Source organism: Diadema antillarum, unplaced genomic scaffold (genome assembly GCF_040938485.1).
Source record: "Diadema antillarum isolate AM-2024a unplaced genomic scaffold, OU_Dant_1.0 seq00000768_RagTag, whole genome shotgun sequence".
NCBI classification, from domain to species: domain Eukaryota; kingdom Metazoa; phylum Echinodermata; class Echinoidea; order Diadematoida; family Diadematidae; genus Diadema; species Diadema antillarum.
The window spans coordinates 1,008,263-1,027,700 of NW_027271658.1; the positions used below are offsets into that span (position 1 = coordinate 1,008,263).

At 36.8% G+C, this 19,438-nt stretch overlaps 1 protein-coding gene and 1 pseudogene across 1 annotated transcript in view; one reads left to right on the plus strand and one right to left on the minus strand.

Moving 5' to 3' along the window:
• The window catches only part of LOC139738776 (membrane-bound transcription factor site-2 protease-like), an 85,328-nt gene that overhangs the window by 26,068 nt on the left and 39,822 nt on the right, over positions 1 to 19,438 (minus strand). Inside the window, exons 4-5 of the mRNA XM_071649415.1 lie at positions 17,798 to 18,044; positions 14,689 to 14,869 (exon numbers count right to left, since the gene is read on the minus strand). Coding sequence (XP_071505516.1) covers positions 14,689 to 14,869; positions 17,798 to 18,044 — 428 coding nt within the window. The remainder of the gene's footprint in view (positions 1 to 14,688; positions 14,870 to 17,797; positions 18,045 to 19,438) is intronic.
• On the plus strand, positions 1,837 to 3,846 carry LOC139738775 (uncharacterized; annotated as a pseudogene).

The following is a 19,438-nucleotide window of genomic DNA, read 5'->3' on the forward strand; positions in this document are numbered from 1 at the left end:
ACTTTGTTGGAGGATGATGTATGATGGGACTATTACTTGATTAGTTTTTCAGTGAAATTGGACAGAGGTCAAAGGTCAAAGATCAAGGTCAAATCCTAACATTTATCTGTTTACGTGATTTAACTCAAAACTGGATGAAGCAGCTTTCACTAAACTTGGTCCAAGGATGATGTATGATGGGACAATTAGTTGAGTAGATTTTAGTGACATTAGCAAGACATCAAAGGTGAAAAGGTCAAGGTCAAATGCTACAAATATTGCAATTTCCCCCATATCTATGCAACGCCCAAAGGTATTCTATTGAAACTTGGTGTGGACATGTACTACTGCGTGAAGATTCTCCAGAGAGCGTTGCATGTCATAAGGTCAAAGGTCAAAAGGTCAAAGGTTAGGTGAAAATGTTGCAATATCACTTTTCTCGCAAATGGTTCAATGTATCTTCGTAGAAGTTGGTACATACGCATGTACTGTCTGGCAGGGATTATTTAGGGAATTTAGGGGTCATGGGTCAATAGTCAGGGGTCAAAGGTCAAGGTCAACTCCTCAAAATGTTACAATATCCCTCATATACTAGTATATGCAATGCTTGCATTATTAATTTCAAAACTTAATACATGCATTACCTAATGGAGATTCTCCAGGAAATTTCCAGCAAGTCAAAGGTTAAGGGTCAAACCAGCTAGGTTTCAATGCCCCCCCCCAAAAAAAAAAAAAAAATCTATTTTGTACGGTCATCACTCTTTCTTCATACCTTGGAAATTACTCAATGCATAAACTTCCCCAAAATTTGAAAATTATAGCAAACCCAGTTCAAGACATTTCTGACAAACCTGTCATTTCAATATTTTGCCAGTTATGTGAAACTGTCATGGATCACACATTGTCAAGACTTTGTACTATACGCCTATTGGGAGAATCATGCATTATGGCGGAGGCATCAGTCGCCATTGCGACATTTCTAGTTCGTTCTAGATTAAGATGGGCTGAGGAAGGAGAAAAAAGTTCAAGGTATTTTTGCAATTTAGAGAAAAGAATGGGAGAAAAGAATACTATTTTTACATTAAAAGCTGAGAATGAAAATAATATTGTAAATCAACAACAGATACTCCATCAAATGCATTCTTTTTATCAGAATTTGTATAAAGAGGAACATAATAGTAGTCAAGCCATTATTGAAAATTTTCTTAAATGCATAGAGGCTCGAAATTTGAATGAAGTTGATAAACTGTTTTTTGATGAACCAATTTCGAAACAAGAATTATATGAGACCGTTATTTCCATGAAACCAATAAATCACCCCGCTTTGATGGTCTGTCTGTGGAGTTTTATATTGTATTTTGGAAGGACATATTAGATATGTTTTGAGTTCTTTTAATTTTTCTCTACAAAATGGTTTAATGTCCTCTTCCCAAAGAAATGGAATCAGTACTTTAATTCCTAAAAAAGATAAAGATAGTAATTATCTGAAAAATTACAGACACATATCTCTTTCAACATTTGATTATAAAATTTTAGCTAAAACTTTTGCAAACCGGCTTAAAAGATGTTTGTCATATTTTAATTCATTCAGATCAGTCTGATTTTTAAAAGGAAGAAATACTGTAAATAACGTTCGTTTAATTACTGATGTGATTGAATATACAAAATCAAACAATATTCCCCGTGCGATTCTCCTCCTTGATATTCAAAAGGCCTTTGATAGTGTCTCTCACAATTTTCTTTTCTGTGTTCTTGAAAAATCTAACTTTATTGAGAAGTTTTTCAATTGGATCAGTTTTTTATTCCCAAAGAAAAAGTTATGTTACTAATTATGGTAATTTGACTAGACCTATTGATATGCAAAGAGGTATTTTCCAAGGGTGTCCCATCTCCCCTTATTTTTGTTAGTAATTGGATGTATGGCCCTTGCTATTAGACAAAATTCTAACATTAAAGGAATCTCGGTTAAAGATATTGGCTGATGATTCAACCTGTTTTATTGATGGTTCAGAGAACTCATTTCGATCTTTGTTTGACACTATTGATTTTTTCTCAAACAGTTCTGGATGTAAACTTGATATATCCAAATCAGAAGCAATATGGATTGGTTCAAAAGAGGGTTGTCCATCTCACCCATTTCCTGCAAATGGTTTGAAGTGGAATAAGCTCACTTTTAAGACATTGGGCATTCATTTTTCCTTGAATACTAAACAATTATATGATTTGAACCATAAAGTAAAACTTAAAACTATTGAAAGCACTTTAAATTGCTGGCGTGCAAGAAATTTATCTCTTGTCAGGAAGATCTGTGTGATAAAGACCCTATTGCTGCCACAGCTTCTTTATTTTTTTTTCAGTACTTTGTATTAAACTACCCAAATCCTTTTTCAAATGATTGAACACTTTATTGTTCAAGTTTATTTGGAATGATGGCTGCGATAGTGTCAAAAGACAGTTCATGTGTAATGATTTTTCTTTTGGTGGTTTACGCATGATTGATCCATAGTTTTTCTCTGGCTCAAAAAATGTTATGGGTAAAACTGTTACTAGATGATAATAATGAAAGTCTATGGAAGACCATTGAAATTTCTGTTTTAAATCAATTTAGTATAAAGAAGGAAGTTTTATGACAAACGCATGCCCCTGTAAGTGTTCTGGATAGATTATTCTTATCTCAATTAGCTGAATCACTCCAAACATGGTATTTATTTGGAGAAAAGTTTGTTCAACTAGAATGGGGTATCCCATTCTCATCCATTGGTGGTTGTCAATCAAAATCAAAACAGTACTTCCTTTATCAAGACTGGACGGATAAAGGAATTATTTTTATTTCTGATTTATTGAACCCTCCCTATCCTGGCAGTAAGTTATTTGAAGAATTGGTTTTAGATTTTAATATAACTTCACGGGATAGGAGGAAGTATAATTTTTTGATGAAAAGTATTCCGAAAGATTGGTTGCATACCTGCAAACATTTCCAGATGAAATATCTTACTCGTGGATTGCAAAAATCTTATTTTATGTGCAAACTTAAGTTAAAAATCTTACTTTCAGTCAAATAGTCAAATCTTCAGAAAATACACATGAAAGGTATATCCAAATATTTAGAAAAAAATCTTATTTCTCTGACAGAAAATCTTATTTTGCTGTTTTTCATGTAAAAAATCTTACTGAATCTGATAAAATCTTATTAGTTGGCAAGTATGTGGTAGGTTTTATCGGATTTAACTCCAAGTATTATATTTGATAAAATGAAAGTAAAATTTTTAGTATTAAGAAAATTCCTCACAGGGACTATGCTTATGATATACTATTTGAAACTTGTATCCCCGAAAGACAGATGATATTTTGGGAAAATTGTCCTGATCCCGAGCAGGAGAAATGGGAAAAAAAACTCATACAAATAATTTTGGATCAACCATTATCACCCGTATTCGTTCTTTTTATTTTAAATTATTTCATAGAGCAATACCTCTAAATGAGTTTTTATACAAAATTAAAAGGAAGGATTCACCAAACTGTGCTTTTGGCAATATTGCCACAGAAACTTACATACATTTGTTCGTTGAGTGTCCTGTGGTCAAGCCTGTTTGGGAGAAAACTATTAAGGTTATTATAGAGAAATCAAAACAAACTTTAAACCCTACTGTTTTTGAAAAAATGTTTGGTTTTGACAATGACAGATTTCTTACATTTTTGTTTCTTTTACTTAAATATTATATTTACATATGTAAGTTTCAGAATAAATCACCGTCTTTTGAGGGCTATAAAGCATATATTGCAAGTAATAAAGAGTTAGAATATAGTATTGCCAAGAAGAAAAACAAGTTAGTGCTTCATTTTAGGAAACGGAAATTTTCTTTATGACTTCTTAATTAAGAATATTTCTTGTTTGTTTGTGTTTTTGCTTTTTTCCCCAACTGCTTGTAAAAGTGTAGTAATCCCAAATTACATATCTTTTTTTTTATATGCATATATTTATGTATTCTAAGAACTGAGTTTGTAAAGTTCAAGAGGACTGCCATCATTATAAGGTGACTAATAATTGTTCATCTCTGTATAGGTTATACTATGTTATCTAAATTGTGATTGTATGCATGTATTAAACTGCGTGATTAGTTTTATGCTAAAATGTACGGTGTACACGTGTTTTGTTTTTTATACCTAAAGCAGGGTTAAGGCCTGTTCAAATGTTTTGCAAAACCTCAGGGAGAGTTTCCGCGATTTTCACCAGTTTCATGTTTTACTTCTCTCCAGGGGTTGTTTTGTCTGTCTCGCTCCTACCCGAGTGCAGGGACAGCTCCATGGAATACAAGGAGTTGGTGTTAATTTTGCAGTGTGTGTCTCTGTGGCTGTTTGTTTGTGTGTATGTATGTTAGTGTGTATGTGAGCTAGTGTGAGTGTGTGTCTATTGTGTGTGCGTGTGTGTCTGTCTATATGTGTCTCCTTGTGTTATACTGATATTAGCAGCTGTGTAATGAATGAGGGGTTTTCAACCGGTTATTTTAGAATAGAACGGGGTGTGCGTCAGGGTGACCCATTATCACCTTATTTATTTTTAGTAGTTATTGAAATTTTGGCACATGCTTTGAGAAATGAGACTACTTTGAGAGGGATTGATCTTGGTGATTTTGAAGTAAAGCAGATACTGTATGCCGATGATATGACAATTTTTATAAGAGATAAAGCGTCAGTTAGGTTATTACAAAACTTATTTCAGATTTTTTCGGAAGTCAGTGGTTTAAGGGTTAATATGGATAAAACGAAGGTTTTGATTATTGGTAAGGATGAAGAGAATGTAGCACAATTTCAGTTTGGAAGTATAGTTACAGAAATTAAGATTTTAGGGATTACATTTGCTTTAGAAAGGAAGAGAATGGAGGAAGTTAATTATAAAGAAATATTAAGTAAAATTAAAAGACTTTTAGGTTGGTGGAAGCAAAGAGATCTCACCATCATGGGGAAAATTCACTTACTTAAAACTTATGCTTTATCTAAATTGATTTATGTGGCGTCATCCTCTGTTGTTCCAAAATGGTTATTTGATGAAATTCAAAAAAGTTGCTTTGATTTTGTGTGGAAGGGCAAGGATCGCGTCAAACGAGCCATTATGTATCAGGATTACAAGGATGGTGGATTGAGAATGATGAATTTTGAATTGTTTGTGAAAACTCAGAGAGTGATGTGGGTAAAAAGACTTTTGTATGGAGAACGAAATATGAGTTGGAAAGTATACTTTGATCACAGTTTTAAAGCTGTAGGAGGTAGAATTTTATTTCTTTGCAATTATGAGACTAAAAAACTTTCACTTAAGGCACCATCGTTTTATTTAGAAATGCTAGCTGCCTGGGAAGACTTATATAACTGCAGAAGTTTTGAAGAAGGGAAAATTAATCCAATTATATTTAATAATAAAGATTTTTTATTGAGAGGGAAAATGATATTTAATGCAGATTTATATGAGCGGAAGGTTTATCACTTAGAACAATTATTTGATAAACAATCCATAAGACCAATTAGTTATTTTCAAAGTTTAGGTTTACAAAGTGAAAATATTGCTTATGTATGGAGCTTTTGTGAGTCCATTTTGAAAAGTGGGAAATATGATGGAATTTTATGCAATTGGTATGAAGTAGATGTCAGTGATTTTAATATACCTTTAAAGTTTTTTGGCCAAATTACAGATTTAAAAAAGATACAATCCAGGAAGATTTATTCACATTTCGTGTCTCTTTTAAAGCAGTCTTACTGTTTAGAAATTAGAGATGGACACCAAAAATTTGTTTTCGCTGATAAAAGTATGAGAGATATTTTTATAAGGCCCAGAAGTTCAACTCTAATTGGAGACTTAAGAGAATTTCAATATAAGTTATTACACGGGGCGATTTATACTAAGGAACAGCTCCTAAAATTTGGTTTTGTGGCTGATAATTTATGTTCCTTTTGTGGAAAAAGCTCTGAAACTTACTCGCATTTATTTTGGAACTGTGAAAAAGTTAAATCTTTATGGCATGATTTCATTGAGTACTTTCAGTTAGAAGAGTTACGTAATTTAGCTTGGCGGGATATACATATTGGTTTAGAAGGAACTTCTCACAGAATCAAACTGTACAACACTCTTATTCTTATAGTTAAACATATGTTATATAAAGCGAGGTCACAGTTAATAACACCGACATTGGTAGAATTTAAAAAGGCATTAATGACATGTCGAAAGGAAGAGAATGATATTGCCATAAGAAGAAATAAACTGGGTTTGCATTTGCTGAAATGGGAATGTTTAAAAAATTTGTAAAGGATTAGTTTATTTATGCACCCGTACTTCTCCCCTTTTGTGTGTGTTTGATTACTGACTTCTTTTCTTTAGATATTTTTGAGTTCAGAGATAAGTATTGTGTATATAAAATATATATGCAGGTATGTGGATATGTATATTGTGTGTATGATATGTGTATGTGCATGCATGTATTGTGTGTATGCAGCATATATCCTAAGCATAATTAGCATAATTATGTTCTGAATGCGAGCAGAAATAACTGTGTGTTGTGGTGAGTGAATGTGTGTGCAGGGGGTGTGGAAGTGTGTTTAAGTGGATGTGTGTGTGTGTGTGTGTGTGTGTGTGTGTGTTAAGCGGATGTGTGTGCAGGGTGGGTGTGTAAATGGGTGGGTGGATGAAAGGTGGATGAGATGAGAGGTGGATGAGAGGGAGTGTGTCTGTCTCGGGTAAGGAGGTGGATGTGGTGTAGAGGGTGGGGAGGTAGTTTAGAGATGAGAAGGACTTTTTTTTTGGGGGGGGAGGGTTTAAAGTTTAAAGTTATGAGTAGTTGAGGGTTGGGTATGGTGGAAAGGTGGGAATGAGGGTGGTTTATGTTGTTGTTGTTGTCATCGTTCTTTTGATATAATAGAAATTTCATTTCCTGTTTTTTTAGTGTTTGGCTAAATTGCTCACAATTGCATATATGAATTCTGCTTGTTTGTTTTGTAGTTAAAAAGGAATGATCGGATAATTCATTCTATTTCCTCTCTTCTGTTTGATATCTGCCTTAAAATGAATTGAAGGATTATTCTTGTTTTATGGATTATGGATTATGTCTCATAACTGTAGGAATATCTACATGATTTATGACAGATGTTATGTAGAATGTGTGTAATTTTTTTTTTGAATTGTTATATTCTCAAAGGAAATGGAATTAATAAAAAGATCACTGAAAAAAAAAAAAAGTGTGCGTGTGTGTGGGTGTGGGTGTGTTTATTGGTTTCAAACAATGTGTACACTACAACAAGGTTAAAAACAAGTCATATTAAGATGAAGATGGAGTCGGGCCGCGACAGGGAAGTTGTGAGACTGATGAATGGTTACTTTGTTGGTTTAATTGTTTGCGGACCCTGTGGGAGCTGGTGGTTTGTTACACAGATTCTCTTTCGATTTTAAAGTTGTTGGTTTTTCTTCCGCCAAGCCTCAACTCTTTTTCCCCCACCTCTCTCTCCCTTCCCCTCTCTGACAGAATGCGATCTCTTACATCGTTTTGAAAATATATGTATTAGCGAATCAAACTTAATGTTTACTAGTAATCCTATAGATTTTTTTTTTCTGTGGGGGGGGGGGGTATAAGCTGCATTTATTAATATCATTATTATTTTTTTCTTTTTTATTCATGTTTGATTTCGTCCATAAATTTGTCTAATCATTTATAATATTTTGTATATATCATGATTTTGTTGATTCAATAAAACATATAAAGGTAAAAAAACTCTCCAAAAACGCATTTCTATTTCGAACATGTTTGCAATCGCGCTTTTTTTTTTTTACATTTCAGTAACTTGTTTCTAACCCCATAATCAAAACAGTTCTTCTGTGATTATCAACTGCCCCAAACTCCCTAAAAGTTGTTTGGAAACCTTAATTCTGCACCAAAAGTGAGTTGATAAACACAGCCTTAGTTTGTTCTGCAGTTGCAGTTTCTGATACTTATGTCTTTTCCCCATTATTTCTTGTTATAGGTCTACTCCTTTGTATTTTATTCTGACTGTCATTGTCACCCTTTGCTCTTTATTGCTGACATTGATCACATTCAGTGACACTTCTTATGTTATACTCACTTAAAAGACAATACCCCCCCCCCCCCCACCCACTCAGGTGGTCACTCTTCTGCGATCACACTGGTTTTTCTTCCTTTTTTTTTGGGGGGGGGGGGGGGCATTTCAGAAACTTGTTTCTAACCCCATAATCAAAACAGCTTCGTAATTATCAACTGCCCCAAACTCCCTAAAAGTTGTTTGGAAACCTTAATTCTGCACCAAAAGTGAGTTGATAAATGCAGTCTTAGTTTGTCCTGCAGTTGCAGCTTCCGATACTTTGTCTTTTCCCCTTTCTTTCTTGTTACAGGTCTACTCCTTTGTACAGTAAACCTCACTTAAGTCGACACAGCAAAAAGTCCTGATTTTTCCCTTTGTTATTCCTTGAAAATTTCGTCTTAGTCGACATTTGTTAGTTGACAACTCGTATAAGTTGAAATGATTTTCAGTGCCTACTGAGCTGAAATATGTGGTAATTCCCTCACCTAAGTCGACATAATTTGTCGCTCAAATTCTTATCACCATACTCTGAAAAGAATTGCTTTTCCCGCTGACTCACAGCATTACCACTCGCTAATTTACTGTATCGCGCCGATACCATTCGCGCCATGCCTCCATTGTCTTGTAAGCCTGAATATACATGTAAAGGGCATACACTAAGTTACACTCGAGTACTTGTGAGAGAGAAACCACTTTTGCCACTTTGATATTGCACATTTCGAAGTTCTTAAGCCCCGCCCCTAAAAAAAAAAAGTCAACTTTCGACAAAGGTGAGTCAAGTGACCACATACGTCATCTCAAGAATGAAGCTTCTGTAGCAGACGACAGCTGACTGCATTTAGCCAATGTTCGAGGCACCCGCACCGCGTATACCCAGCCTTACCCATACGCGTACCCCGACAGCTGTTGTCGTGTGTTGATTGCTGACAAGACGTTGGGTTTCCAAACGTTTGATTGCAAGAAAAATATTGTTTTAGGAGATCTTTAGCTGCACCTTGTAAACCATGCCTAGATGATGCATCATTGCAGGGTGTAGTAACACGGCAAAGGATGGGGGTGAGTCTTCACTCCTTTCTCATAAGATCCAAATTTACAGAAAATTGGGACAGCAAGAGTAAAGCTGGACGAGGGCCGATTGGGACGGGCCCAGCAGCTCAAGCTTGGTATGCAGCGCCCACTTCCCGGAGGATGCCTTCAAAGTGGAGCTGCACAACCAGTTTGTTATCAAACACATCAGAAGGCTGAAACCCGATGCTGCACCTGTCATTCCAGGCATGGTTTGCAATCATTTAAGTATATGACAAGTTCATCTGGCCAATACTTGCAATCCTCCCCCCCCCCCCCCCCCATGATACATGTAATACACCGGTAATGTATATCATGTGCCACGTTCCCACACCTGACTCAGTCAACTACGTGCCAAGTTCGCGTATTCTGCTCAAACGCATAAACCCACTCAGACCAATCGATAAATCCCCAAATTCCACAGTACAATGGAATAGTTTCTTTAGATTCTATTCCTGTCACATGTGGCTTGCATTTTATGTTGTTACTCACTATCAAGCGGTGTTTCCTACTGGCTTTGTGAGTAAATTCCAGGTTTCTGTCGCTGTTTTGTGTGCAAAAATCTGTACCTCTACAATAATGTAGCTATTAGTAATTTGAAAGAAACAAAATCATAGATTTGTCATACAATTTACATCGAATCAGAGCTTGGGATTTTCTCTACAACTATGTTCTTTTACATGTCCACGGTAACTAACACAAATATTAAGAAAAAAAGTTACATAGGTTTGCAAAACAGAATATTTTTTCACAAAGCATGACTACGTTGCAGTCTCAGAATAATGTGACACACAGGGGGTTTGCACCATGGCATACTGACAAAGAGTTGATAGAAGAAATGCATGTATGTAAATCAATGAAAATAGATGAAGTAAAAAACAAAATGATGATACTAGTATCAATACAGTAGATGTTAGTTGTAACAATAAATGAAGACTTTGCTCTGAAATTGGAATGATCAGAGTTTGTCTCTTGAGTTGATATAAATATATAAAAAAATACTACAATTGCTGAACAAACAAACAAAAATCCACATATTGATCCACATGTATTTTGATATAATATTTTCGGAACTAATAAAAGGTCTGATTAAAAATTCTGTTCATGTGAATGCGCAGAAATTTCTCATTTAGGCCCTATGATCAGATAAAGAGAGGGGATAATTAATGAAAAGGAACATTGTCATTCATCAGCATGAGCCTAGTGCTGTGCAGGCCTTAGGCACTGTTGTTCGTACATCAGCATCAGGAAACCGCCGGGGCTGAGCTGGTCAGAACCTGATCAATGCATAATTCCCCACAATAAGTATGTTTGGTTTTTTTTTCATAGTCCACTACCATAATTTAACATCATGCTTATGCAAATATGATTGCTGAAAGTTCCAAGAACTTATTTTCATTATTTTTAAGCGAAGCAAATCTCAATTCTGCTCATGCAGTTCGAGTTCCTAGCTCAGCTCATGAAAAAACTCATTACGTATTATAGCTACAGCACAGTCAAGGCGCGGTCAAAGTGCGGCGCAGCTAGGCTCGGCTGGCAGTGACTGTAGCAAACGCTCGCTCCCCGGGCCGATCGGGGTGATAATTAGGCCTACTACTAGTACATAATATGCACGTCAAAGCTGCAAAAGTACAGGTAAGGGGCAAATTGGTAGGTAGGGAACTGCAGTTTCACTACAAAAACCAATAGAATTTCAGTTAAATAAAATTGACAGTCTGGTTTACCAATCTATGTTACCAAGCCGCTTTCCAATGTCTTCTCCATCATCGAACCGAGCGACAGTTATCTGGGCAATTCCACGTTACTCACGTTACACTTTTTAGGCATCTCTGCATATTGTAATTGTCATATTTTTTATACTGGAAGGTTTGACATACTCTCTGTTGTACAATAGATGCACAAGTCCTTAGTCTACCATGCAATATTAATAGAATTTTACTAACCACATCCATACCGGAAATAAAGAAAAAATACTTTCGTTACTCACGTTACATTTTTTGGGACGGCATAAAAAGTCAACATGCCTTTATTCAAAAAGTGTCCTCATACTGGGCAGTATTTCAAACTACTGTTGTATGATTTATATAACTCATGTTGTGGTACTCAAATATAGGGGGTCAAAATTTTGAGAGCATTGGAAATATTTGACAGCAATAGCAAAATCATTGTTAATCACATTACACATTACTCACGTTACATATTAGCTCATAATCACTACCACATAACTGACCACGAGAATTAGCTGGAAACTAAATGGTTTTGATGTCTTTTAACCTCTACAGATATTTTGTCCCTAAAATAAAACAATATTGGCACTCTTTCATAATTTTCCCACTATCATACGGTCATATATTCCACATACTTTACTTTTCAGAATCCGAGTAACCACTATAAACCGAATGCAAGAAAATATAAAGTAGTACATACTAGTTCATGCAGTGAATCAAAATATTCTCCTTCTATTCCCTTTCACAGGAACTTAAATGTAAGTAGCTTTAATCATGAGTGAAACACTTGATTTCATAAGTTGCAAACTACTTTAGAAATATGTACAGTACATATGTCTACAAATTACATCCAGCTACTGTTACCAGTGTAGACTTTCCACTCTATGTCAGGGCTGCCAACTCTCGCGCAATTAGCACAAGACTCACGCAATTCATCAAATTTTAAGTATCTCTGATAAAAGAATTCTCACAGTTAACCCCCAAAACAGCATGTAAAAAAAAAAGTAATGTCCCTAAAATTCCTGATTATCCGAACATGCAATTATGCCCAAGCCCAAACTTTCATGATTTTTCCACAGGCAAACTTTCTCTATGGCATGTGTTGAAATCTTTACGAGAGTATGCACAAAATCCACCAGTTAAAATGCAAAATAGATGAAGTTCACTCCAGTAGAAAGGAGGGAGGGGAGACAACCCCCTTCCACACCATCCCCAACCCCCTCCCCACCACTGTCACTTCCATTAGTCGCTGGCTTACTCACACTTCACTCCAACTTCTCACTCTAGTTTGGCAGCCCTGCTATGTACAGTCTTAACTGATCGATCTACCTCTTAACCCAAAAATATTCTTGTATCTTCTGGTAGTGGTGAATTCTAACTTTGAGTAAGTTATTGTAGTTAAGCAATTGTCATTATTTTGGGTTGATAATCCCAGAGAATAATATATAAAAAGCTGTAACACTGACAATTCATGTAAATGTCTTAGACACACTTACCAGCTGCTAGAAAATGATAATTGTTAACCCCCCCCCCCCCAACTCAAAAAAAAAAATGGCATTGTAAAAAGAGACAATGCCAACTCTTGCTCAAAGTTACATCAGATATATACAGATTTTTGTTAATCTATTATGCTTACAATTCATTTGTAAATTGCATCAAGATGCAACGTTAATTCCCGTTTGTCTTATGATTGCTCCACTAACCAATTCCCAAAATTGTACAACTTACAACCTTGAGCATTAAAAAAAAAAAGATCAAGCTGGCTCTAAAAGGGATTTAAAGTTATCCATAGCTGATATCTGAAAAAATATAATGTAAGGCTTAGAACTTAACAAAAAAAAATTCTAATTTCCTTGATTATTATCCACATCTGGTTTGTCTAGTTTGCCAATCAAGATTTTCTTTGGATAGCAATTGTGTTTAGCCTATTAGATAACAACCAATTCAAGCAAGGTCATGTAAGGTCATTTACAAGACCATACTCTCTTTATGCTCCCTCAGCTTACTCAAGTCACACAAAAAAATGTTGCTGTCATTGGTGTAGAAATATATCTGTATTTCGTGATTTTTTTGTCGTTACTCACGTTACACCCTTGTTACTTACATTACATTGTTACTCACGTTACAATTTTTGAACCTCTCTCATTATAACACAACTGCATATACACAACTCTTTCACCATTTTTCATATTAGGTAGAGGCAGTATGAAGAGAATTTCCATTGGCACATTTTAAATCCAAGGGAATATTAAGATATGAAACTATTTGAGTATTTTCGTTACTCACGTTACATTAGTTTTAGCAGTTTGGTAGTATGCAATCTACCAATTACTAGTAAAGTACAAACTAGTAACTGATACCCAATGCATCATAAAAATCAACAAATCAATTACATACCATTCTTTTATATTCCATGGATTCAACTCAAACATTCACATACATTTTCAATGTTATTCTCAATGAAAATGTAATTTGACTTTAAAGTGTAATATCTGCCATTCTGGAGGTATATTAGTGTAAAAAATGGCTGTTCCACATGCACAGATGTATACTGAACAAAATGAAATAGGTGGCAAGTTTCAACGTAACAATTTATTTTTTCACCCCATGACACCAATCTAATGGAATTGCCCGTCTGCACCGTGGACTAGGCAAAACTGCAGGAATTTTGTCACAAAATTCTGCATGTTCAGAATCTGAACTTGAAAAGTCAACCCTCTCTTCCACGCTACTATCCGATGAATCGCTCAAGTTTCTGGGGAAAGGGTTATCCAAAGAAAAATAGTTGTGTTATCCACTGTAGATGAACGACAAAAGCTAATAGAATCTGTATACAACATCGTGCAAATAAAACCGAGTAGCGTCTGCTTGAACTCGCATCATTCTTGAGACGACGTCGTCAGGACCTACTCACCGTTCGCATGTTTTGACAGAATTTCAAGGGGCGTTCCCAGAGCTGTATCTTCTCTCAAAATAGCACTTTCATCCGTCAGATTCAACAAAAAGTAGTTGTAAATGCAAAATCAGCACATATCATTACATAAAATTTGCCTAAACATTAAAATTAGGCTGACTTGGGCTTCAGGGCCCCTTTAAATGCAACTCAGAAAATAAAATGCAAGTGTATCAAATCACATGCAACTTTGCATTTAAACGCAACTAAATGCAAGTGCATTGCTGAAAAGACTTGTGTTAGATAATCCTACAAGACTAGAAACTTGTACAAAACTGAAACTCAGTTGTGTTTAAATGCAACTGTGAGCAGTACTGCTGCAAATTGGAGCGCGAGATTTTTTTTTTTTTCAGTTGCAGCAATCATCCTCTTATTTTACATGTTACTAACGTATGGGAATTTGCCCCTCATTGGGAAACCTCTCCGTGAGAAACTCTCATCAACAGCAAATTTTCATCACCAGGAGCTCCTGCTCAAGTGCCTGGATGTTGGCAGTTTGTGCACATTATTTTCTCTTGGTGATTGACCGCAATGCTTACATGTAAAATTACTGGCAAAACCTGGAAGAAGAAAAATACCCACTAATATTGCCCACTGGAAACTGGTAGTTTCCCGACCAATCAAAATACCAACTACAATTGCCCAGTAAAACTACCTTACATAGGTAATAATCTTCATTATCACTATCCTCCCTACTATGTACTAACTTACATCACCTACAAGATCTGGAGGTATTTTGCCCAAAATGTGATCATCACATCTATACATCATGTACCATACATGCCCGGGCCAGGTATGAAATAAACAATCCAAAGAAAATTTTTCCTTATAATAAATGCTTACAACTACTGTCAGAAGATGCACTCATTAGAGCTGATCTACACTTACGTTTTACAGCCCTGTTTAGAAGTTGTGCCTTGCCAGCTGGCATACAGTGGCCTAAGATGGGATAGAATACAGCCCCTCGTAGACACTGGGTCCACATGTCAGTGTTATACACAGGACAGCCATTGATGCTCGTAACCTGGTAGCCAGGGGCAAGACCACGAGGCCCTTGTACTGGGGAATTCTGATGAAAACAAGGGGATAAGCATGTATCACTAGTGATAGTATCAGCTGGGTCTGACACCCAAATCTGAATACTGCAAGGAACAAAATGATAACGAATTGGTAACGAGAGAAGAGTGTGTGTTTGTACAAAGACTTTAGCCCTATATCTATGTGTGGATTGAACATGATGAGGATAATTCCTTTTCTATTTGAAAAAAGGACCCCAAAGATGAGAAATTATGAACAATTTCAATTACAAATTTAGTTTCTGACTGCTAAAGCTCCTTTTACACTTTCACAGTTCACATCACAGATCATCCCAGATTGTCGCTCTTGGGTCATCTGTGCTTTCTCCGGCATTACTATATAAATGCTAGGAGACATCCAGCGTGATCCTTGGTGTGCTGGCATATTTGGGGGGAAATTAAGCTTGCTTTTGACTCAAATGCACAATTATACATTATAGCCATCATGGTTCCATGACAAATGGTCCGCAACATTTCTTCCGTTCACATTTGCTCTGTCGACATTTGCTCTGCAGACAATAGCTCTGCTGTCATTTGCTTCACCAATATCTGCTCCATCGACATCTGCTCTGCCAACATTTGCTCAATCGACAACTGCTCCGCCGACATTTGCTCTGAAAATACATTTCCTCTGATGTTCCTCCAACAATTGCTCTGCCAGCAATTTCTCTGCCAACATTTGCTCCGAAAGGGTAATATTTGCTTCGATGTTATTGCTCTGCCGAGATTGTCTTCAAAGATACAGTATTTGCTCCCCTCGCAAGTGCTTTACTGACTCTGCAGAAGATTAACTTCTCAATTGTATTTTCAAGCACTTTATTAGTGGAAAAATGAGCACAGAAAATGGGATTCCATCGGGATTCACACCCAAGACCTCCGGATTGCTAGCCCAGTGCTCTACCGACTGAGCTGTAGAAAGCCCTAGTTCAGTGTTCTTCCCAGAAACCCTTAAAGTAGTCATCACACGAAAAATAGCTTGATATTCATAAGTAAAGTGAATTATACATTTCTGGAAAGCTTAAGTCTCTAGGAATATGAATAACTACGTTTCAGAATGTAAAAACGTCTCTAGAATGATGGAGAGATAGTGTTTTGAGACCCAATCTGACTGCAAAATTTTGGGGACCGAAATTATGACGTCACGCAAGCAACGAATCAGCCCTGTGCTGATGCACTGTTGCTTTGCAGCACCGTGGTTTAAAGCATGAATTCCATGTGATCTGTGTAGGAGGCGAAGTCTCTTCTTCGCAGAATCAGGTACAAGTTGGTTAGAATTTTTGCAAATTTTTATTTCTTGAGTCCATCTTGCTTAGAATTACTAGTAAGTATAGAGATGTTATCTTTTTAGACTTCTACTAGCGCTTTTGTGCCTCATCAGTCTCACCTCTCAAACGGCTCATAGGCCTTGGCACTCTATTTGAACTAGAACCAGCTGCAGGCAAATCTCCTTACACGGTGTGTATTCTATCTAAGGGCAGATACTAGTATAGCTATGGCCGTGACGGCTTGTGAAGCTGCTTCAGCCACACAAGCACACTAAGAGCACATTTACACCAAACATGGTAACATCAACGGCAAAGCAAGTGTCAGTGGAGCAAATGTCAGCAGAGCAAATGTCAACGGAGCAATTGCTGGAAGAGCAAATGCCACAAAGCCACTGTCATGGAGCATTTGTTGCAATTTTTGAGCAATTGTCTGTGGAGCATATGTTGGTGGAGCATATGTCGTGTCACCAGCCATCATATATCCCAAATTCCAACTCAACTCAAATGCTCAAAACTGAGAGTAGTTACATCCAAAAGTTTTGTGTGATTTGCATGAAAATACTGTTGACATGGGTTGGCAACACATTTCTTAAAAGATATTGTACAAAACATCAATCACATGTGCTTAATTTCGACTGAATAGCTTTAAAAACCAACTGGTTTAAAGTAGTTCAATCCACAAAATGTATCTTCCCAATCTACCTATGATGGTGGCCACATGTGCCCAAGTTTAGGTTACTTGCTCAAAAAGTGAGAGGGTAGCTTGATCCACAAAATTTTGAAAGAGACTGACCGATCTACTCCCCAGCTCGTGACCTCAGCAAAGAATAATTTCTATACCTCCTCCCCCCCCCCCCCATACACACACACACACACACATACACACACACACACTGCAGCTTTCAATTCAGGACAGTAGGGCAGTCTTGCTCTATCCCAATTTGTTAGTTGTTTTAATTTCTGTGGATGAGGACACTTGCGTCAACCGTACTGTGTAAGCTGTCACATGCATGCTCACTGTACTTAAAGATAATATAAAGTTTTGGTACTTCAAAAGTTTCCCTGAGTTTCCTTGTCTTAGTTTGTGTTTCAGGGTAAAGTACCTTTCATATAACTAACACTGTGAGACTTACTCACCCCAAAGTGCTCTCATGTCTTAATAATCATGCAATATTGGTTTCATACCAGAGCAGAGTGGGCTCTGAAAAATTCTAACGAGCCATTAGTTTGACTCGACGCGGTACCGCGATAATCAATGTACACGTATTGTACGAAACCATTATTGCATGATTACTAAGACATGAGAGCACTTTGGGGCGAGTTAGTCTCACAGTGTTAGTTATATGAAAGGTACTTTAACCTGAAACACAAAATAAGACAAGGAAACTCAGGGAAACTTTTGAGGTACCAAAACTTTATACCATCTTTAAACACACAGTAGCTAGCCACTCCGTCCTGTTCACAGACCAAACACTGTTTTCATCAAGAACCTTCCTGAAAATCAACAGGATGGGGAGATGTTCAGTTTTACATGTGCGCAGATCAATTTTATGCTCTGTCTCCAGTCCTCTTTGCCATACTGTCCTAAAATTCAAAGCACAGAACTATGTACTTGAGGGGGCATAAACATTGAAAGAGCTACTAAAAACAACAAACCGGTGATAGCCATGTAATGGTGACGCCCTGCCCTGTGAGGTACAGTGGGTACAGGAGGTAGGGTAGAAACATTAGTATGACCAGCCCCAGGAGCACAAGCAGTAAATTGTGCCACACTCCAGCACAGTAGATCCGCAACTGGCTGAAGGGTGTCAAGGCCTGCAAGTTTTCAGTGTGGAGGTCAACATAAGCACCAGGATAAATCAGCATAATGAAGACTCCAAAGCCATTGACACGTACCTTTTCCCTGCATTATGACAGACGGGATGCATTGAAACAGAAATTCAGGTACAGGTATATGTTGCATCATGTATAGAATATCTCACCATTATCTGAGAGTTCCTTGCCTGTGATGAATGCAAACTGATACAAAACATGAAAACATGCATAAATACAAACTTCACAAGAAAACCAAATGAGGGTATGCATTAGGCCTTTCACACAACCACCAATAGTTGCTATCATTTCGATTGTGATTCAGATTGCAACATAAAACTTTTTTTGTGTGACTATTTGCGATATCCAAAATCATGATTCGCAATCATGACCACATTTCCAAAATAATCGCGATTATTGCAGGGTAAAGACTGTTTGAACAGTGTGCAAAATCATTTCAGTTTTCTTGTATCCCATACGGCTAGACACATAATGGAGGTCAAACTCCAAGACTCACACATGTGAAGTTTGACTTTCCGAAATTTAGGTTGCAATTTTTCTAAATGAACCAGTGTGATTTGGATCATAATCTCTTTCTTGTACATGTGAACAAGAGTGCCAGGATTTGAATCTCAGTTATTGGTACCGTACAGCTTTATATTGTGAAAGAGTATGTAGGCAAGTGCATCTTCTTCCACAGTCTACTTTCACACAATCTATTTCTTTCTTTTGTGTGTGTGTGTGTGTGTGTGTGTGTGTGTGTATGTATGTTGAATGCACAACCACCACTACGGTAACCTTGTAAAATGAATTTTTTGTGCTAAAGTAGACAGGACATTGCTTGGATTTGATTTTATAACCATGGAAAACTGAAGGTATTCTATTACTGCAAACTATTCAAAACAATGTTTATGTAACTGGGAAGTTTTATCTCAGCAGAGGCAAGTCCAATTTCTTTGCATGCCCTCCAAATGCTGAGGAAGGGAGAAGGTAGAAATATCTGTTCCAACAACAGAAGTTTACCCCACCCCCCCCCCCCCCCCCCCCCCCGCCCTCGTAAAACTGTAAGGGTTGAGAGTATACCCTGATGGACCTGCAAACCAAAGAAAAATTGTCAAAGTGCAGAGTGTATACAAGTCGGCTGACCTAAATATGACCTCTGACCCTCTAAAAGATGGATAACTGGAGGCAGCATTGTAAAGAACAATAGGCATCTAGATCTGACCATCACATACTTGCTTTGATCTCACTGTCTGGGATATATTTCTTGAAAGTTCCGATGATATGAAATTACATTCTGTTTTGTGAGCAGCTTTATGTGGAAACCAACCAAGTTAAAATGTACCCTGATGCCTAATCATGGTTAACAAAAGAGTTGAAACAAACATGAATCATTTCAAGATAAAAGATTTACAAATATTGAAAGTTTTGCAAAAAGAAGTGAAAAGGGAAATAAACAGAGCTAAATCTACACTGTACACACAG